The sequence below is a fragment of the Uloborus diversus genome, chromosome 3 (assembly GCF_026930045.1).
Source record: "Uloborus diversus isolate 005 chromosome 3, Udiv.v.3.1, whole genome shotgun sequence".
Taxonomy (NCBI): Eukaryota; Metazoa; Arthropoda; class Arachnida; order Araneae; family Uloboridae; genus Uloborus; species Uloborus diversus.
The window spans coordinates 4,052,743-4,058,813 of NC_072733.1; the positions used below are offsets into that span (position 1 = coordinate 4,052,743).

The following is a 6,071-nucleotide window of genomic DNA, read 5'->3' on the forward strand; positions in this document are numbered from 1 at the left end:
GATAAAAGAGACAATTAGGCTAAAGAGTTAATAAGTTTATGGTTTTGACAGCTGCAGATGGATCGACTCCGCATGCGATTTTACTCTGCCCTTTTAGACAATGTTTTTTCAATAAAATTTGAAAATGTATGCCATTGATGAAATCGAAAATTCCTCTCAATATTGCTGTTAACTCAGAAAAAACTACAAGCATGTAAGTAAAACGAAACAAGTTATTTTAATTCCAAAAATGTATGTGAAAAACTAATCAATAGAAATCTTTTTTCTAGAATCCATCATGTTATTTAATGCAAAATGTAATATTGTCATCATGAAAGCAATAGTAGGATGTCTTACTGTTCTTCCTGGGATTAGATGTCCAACTGTTGTTCAGAGGCGAGAATATATTCAAGCAATTTTAGTTCAATTTCTTTTTCAAACATTTTATTCAAAAATAGTTGGAAATTATAGGCAAAACATGTAAGAAAAACTCAATATTGTTTCATTAAAAATTAGTTTTTGTAAAGATATACATTATGATAAAAAGTAAATATTTTGGTGTTCTCACACAGTTGATATTTCTAAGCTGACAGATTTTTTTTTCTCTGTCAAGATTCTAATTTACTCTAAGAACATGTGCTGGCCATATCAATTTGAAAAAAAAAAAAGCTAAAATTAAATAAAAATGTAACTATAAGAAAATTTTAAGGTAATGGAATTTTATTATATAATTTTAGGGCTTTTTTTTTTTTTTTTTTGTTCCTAAAATTGAAAAATCATAAATAACTTCTACATTTGATAGTCGAAATTAATTGCATTTTTGCTTGCATTCTGTGCCAATAATATGCTCTCAATGCACGATTAATTCCTTGATCATAATATTTTTTATGCTGATCAATTCCTTAACCAAAATATTTTTTTATGATGATCAATTCCTTGATCATAATAATTTTTATGCTATGTTTTAGGTTTATTACGATGTGGTTTGAAAACTGATAATGATTAATTATTTAATGATCACAAATATCCATAATTTTAACTCATAACTGAATAAAGAAAATGGGGATTTCAATTTGACTGACATGTCAGCAATAATTTAATTCCAAGCTGTAAAGATAATTTAATCCCCAAAGAAAGTACACAGACATTAAAAAAAGATGTGTGAACAACTAGGAAAAAGGGCACTTCCCATGTCACTTTCAGAGAGTCACCTGACTCCCAGTTTCAGCAGAAAACAAAACTAATACATTTTTACTTGTAAATAGCTTTAAAAATATTGCCATGAAACAAGAAAAAAAAATTTTCTGGCACATTTAGGTCATTCTGAGTGAAGTAAAATTGAAAGCAAAAAATGCTGTTATTGTCCATTACTTATTTTGACTAATTTATAATATAAACTAAAGAGTAGACCTATGACTATGTTGAACGATAAGAAAAACAGGAATCTTTAATAGCATGAATATTAATAATAGTATGTTTAAGAAAACACACAAGCAAATTACTTTTATGAAAATAAATAAATACATAGTGATCTCATAGAAGTAGCATAAGTGACTTAAAGAGCCTATGGAACAGTAATTTATACAAGAGAGGACACAGCAGCAAAAAGTTTGAAGTAGAAAACCAAGATGCCACTGAAAATTTGAAAGTCCCTTTATTTACCTTCAGTTTGCCCAATTCTCATTACTGAAAACGTTCTGAAATAATATGCCTTAAAAAGAAAAAAAAAACTTTTCTAGCAAAACATTCCATAGACCTTCAACTTTTCTCAAAATTCATTTAATTGTTTTAATAAAAAACATCGAGGCATAAGGACAATGGGGCCATTTAGACCAATGGCTTTAGTGCCAAACCTATTCAGTGTTTTATTAGATGCTTTCAATTTTATGAATGTTTGAAGATATTAATGAATCTCCTTTTTTTGTGAATGACGATTAATTTATTACAGTATCAAATTTTACAGAAAACATGGAAATCTAACTAACGAACAGAAGATTAATTTTTAGCTGTGTCAAAATTTGGCAAGTAATCAAGTTATCTTAATAGTAAGTTTTATGTATTTCATCATAAAAATACAAATGACTTTCAAAGACTTTAAAATAAAAAATAATTAAACGGTTTGAATTGGTTTTAGTGCCAAACCTATTTACAGTGTTTTATTAGATGCCTTCAATTTTGTGAATGTTTGAAGATATTAATGAATCCCCATTTTTCGTGAATGATAATTTAATTTATTAAAGCATCAAATTTTCCCAAAAACATGGAAATCTAAGTAAGAAACTAAAGATTTGTTTTTAGCAGTGTCAAAATTTGGCAAGTAATCAGGTTATCTTAATAGTAAGTTTTATATATTTCATCATTAAAATACAAATGACTTTCACAAGACATTTAAATTAAAAAAAAAGGTTTGAATTTAAAATTAGTTAAGAGAAAATATGCATAAATATATGCAAGTAAAGTAAAATATAAGCCTTTCTCTGAAACTAATATTATATGTGCCAAAAATGAAAATTATTGCTATTCAAAATTGTGCTTAAAAAAGTACATTTTTACAACATAGATGATTTTCTATAGTATAGAAAATGCAAGGTGGTACAACAGTTAGATACATTGAATGAAATGTTTTCAGGCATAAATTATTAACCTGTAAAAAATTCATATGCAGTTTTAAATAACTTGAGATTCATAACATGAATTAACTTTCTAATCGTAAAAAAAAACCACGTACAGTTCAAAATATAACTATATTTTACAACTTCATGAAAACAAATTAATATAACTGCAGATGTTAAATGACTAAATAATCTAGGTGTCTCATAGGATGCATACTATGGATGAATCATGGGTTTTTTTTCTGCCTATCAAGTATTATTCACTTAAAACAGTTCGCCTAATCAACAAACCCAAAATCATAACACAATAAAACAATCATATGAAATAAAACTAATAAATTAAATTCAAAATTTATCATAATATAGAAAAGTAAGATAATGAAAATATATTTCAGGATCTACAACGAATAATTCCCTTCAAATATATGCTTTGAACAAAAAAAAAAAGAAAAAAAAAGCATCAAACACAAAATGAAATCTTGAAGTTCAGACATCTGTTTGTATACTGGGACTTGAAATCTGCAGTTGTTCACTACATAATGTTAAAGAAAATACATTGATTTATTTGCTGCATGTATGTCAGAACTGGTAACAAAAAGATTCTGTGTAACATTGCTACTGATTAGTTAAACTTTAAAAAAAGTTAAATGAAGATAATACAAAAGAAAATAAAAATATTTTACCAGAAATTATAAGAAAGAAGTTGAAAATCCAAGCATTATAATAAATACCCAGTTAAATTAAAGTTTTAAAATTAAACTAGTAAACAGATTGGCACATTTAAGCTTAGTAAAAATAAAGACATATTTCAAAATAATTGTAAAATCTTTAGGTAGACAGTGACAGCTAAAATAAAACAATGAACAAATTAATAAATGCAGGTTAAAGAAATTAAAAGAAAAATAAAAAAAATCTAAATGATTACAAGAAGTTTGCTAACCACTGAAAGAAAACATGTAAGGTGAAAGGATGTAAAGAAAAAGCGAGAGAAAAACATAGTTTAAAGTAGAATAAGAGTTGATATTAAAAAATACTGTAGCAAACTGGAAGATCAAATAAAAATTTCTACAGCTGATTTGTAATATTTTACATATTTAAATACAATCACTATCAAAAATGAATATGTATGGATTTAAATATGTTGATTAAAAATATTACATAAAAATATTTAAAAGGATACATGCTTCGGCTTAGCTGCTGCAACTAAAAATATGACACAATAATTAGACCAAGAGACATGGAAATAGAAACTGACTAAAAATCATGAATGTAAAAATTAATACATACATTCTCTATTAATTTCCCAAGATTTTCTCTCCCTATTCTTCTACCATCTTCAGACTGTCTGCAATTAAAATAACTCAAAATATCACTTGAAGAAGATTTTCAAAACAAAAACCAATATAAGTGAAATTACCACACATAAAATAAGAAGAAACATTTGTTTGAGGGTATACCCTAAAAATGAAAATACAAAAGTGATGACTAGTAACAGGTTCTGGGCTCACAGCTAGACTTGTCCAAGTCCATATATCTATTCCCAGTGAACATCAAGAGCCCTCTTATATTCACCCTGTGTTAAGTAACAGCTAACTTCTGTTAACTGTTCTGAATACCTACAATCATATTGAAAAGGTAAATTTTCCTAATTTCAAGATTGGCTAGTGCCTCTATGGTTATGTACTGACAACTGGTGTCTCATTACACAATAATGTCAAAGATTTCACTCATGTTCGCACAGTTGATTTCTAAAATCTGTTTGTAGGAATTTTAGGTAATTATAAGCAAAAATTAGTTAATAAAAAGAACAGGACACAATTCCTGCATAATTCAACATTGAACAATTTGAACATGTATCATTTGATTTTATAAAAACTAGATATCAATGCAAATAAACTTAAGAGCTGTCCATAAACGATGTCATCATTTTTTTCACTATTTTTTGGTCCCCTCCCCCATTTGTCACATGCCATGCTTTTTTTTTATTAATATGTTTGTATTTTAAATAAAGAGATTTTTTTTGATGCAATAAATGTTAATGAATATATAAGAATATGTTCTTGTTATATCCTCTCTCTCTCTCCTCTTTGTTACTAACTCACAATTTTATGAATCCTTCCTAAAAAAATGACATGATTTGCGGACAGACCCTTGGTTAAAATATATCATACATAAAAAGGTCAAAGCAAAAACAAAATAACATTTTCAATTTCATATTAAGTAAAAATTGACAAAACTATCTTAACAAAAAAAAAAAAAAAAGTCCTTCAAAGCTCAGAAAAATAATTTCAAACAATTATAATACAAATAAGTTAGAATACATACTACAGATACATGAGTTATAATAAAAGTAACTTACCCGTACATTTCTTGCTGAGCATTTAATTCAAAGTGCAATCTCGCCAATTTTTCTTGCTGCTCACGAACATGTTCCATTTTCTCAAATGTACAATCTTTACCTGTTTGTAAGAATGACAAACAAGAAAATCAATCTAAATATTAAAATGTGTTAATCCATGCATTAAAACATAAAAATTGAGTATTAAAAAATAATCAATAAAGTCAAAAAAAAAGTATCGAAAAAAAATTTAAAGATAGAAAAAAAAAAGAATACAAAAAACATGATTATGAACCTTTTATCAAAACTAAAATATTCGTGTTACACTAAGTAACCTGCTATGTATTAAATAAAATATCAATATAATAGATCAGGGCTCGAAAATTATATTGCCCAACATGCCTGGGCATGTAAAAATTCCTATTGGGCGTGAATCTTTTACCATTACATGCCGGCTGGGCACGTAATTATTATAATTTTTTAATTGAGTATCGGTAATTTTAATAGCGACTTATTATGTACTATTTATTTAAACTTCTAATTCTGTTTTACATTGAAATAATTTTTGATTCAGATATAAAGCTGTTAAATTTTTTTCTCTGGTTAATGCTATAGGACAAATTCAAATATTTTTGATATTATGCAATAAAAACCAGAGCATGTAAAATTTTTATTTGGGCATGTATTTTCTAGACAAACATGCCTGGCTGGGCATGTAAAATTTTTAAGATTTTTCTAGCCCTGTACAAGATCACATAAAGTATCAAGCAATTTGACTAAAAAACTTCAACAATTATAACCATACCAAATGCTTGTAATTTTCCACAATGAAAATCATCAAGAAGTTTTAAAAGCCCTTGCTCCATTTGCCTAACTTCTGTAATGTCCGTCAGAAAAGAGTGTTGCTCACACTGGCGAGTATTAGATTCACTTTCACTTTGCTTCATTTTATTGCCACCTAGAAACAAAATTAAAAATTAAGAAATAGGACTTTTTTAAAATTGATTCTTATAAGGTAAATTTCATGGTTGATTTTAAACAATTAAGGAAGAATGTTGCATTTAAAAACGAAAATGATCTTGAATATAGACTTCAAAATCAGTGGAGAAATTTTCCAGTCCCACAACACAAAAACTGAATAT

The 6,071-nt window shown here is 27.0% G+C and overlaps 1 protein-coding gene across 1 annotated transcript; it reads right to left on the reverse strand.

Annotated features, from left to right (window-relative positions):
• Positions 1-3,056: 3,056 nt before the first annotated feature.
• On the reverse strand, positions 3,057-5,833 carry LOC129219442 (coiled-coil domain-containing protein 28B-like). The gene is made up of 5 exons (XM_054853839.1): positions 5,735-5,833; positions 4,951-5,050; positions 3,879-3,936; positions 3,772-3,794; positions 3,057-3,123 (listed from the first exon to the last, which is right to left on the reverse strand). The coding sequence occupies exons 1-5, from the start codon at positions 5,793-5,795 to the stop codon at positions 3,078-3,080; spliced, it is 288 nt and encodes a 95-aa protein (XP_054709814.1). The 5' UTR covers positions 5,796-5,833; the 3' UTR covers positions 3,057-3,077.
• Positions 5,834-6,071: the final 238 nt, after the last annotated feature.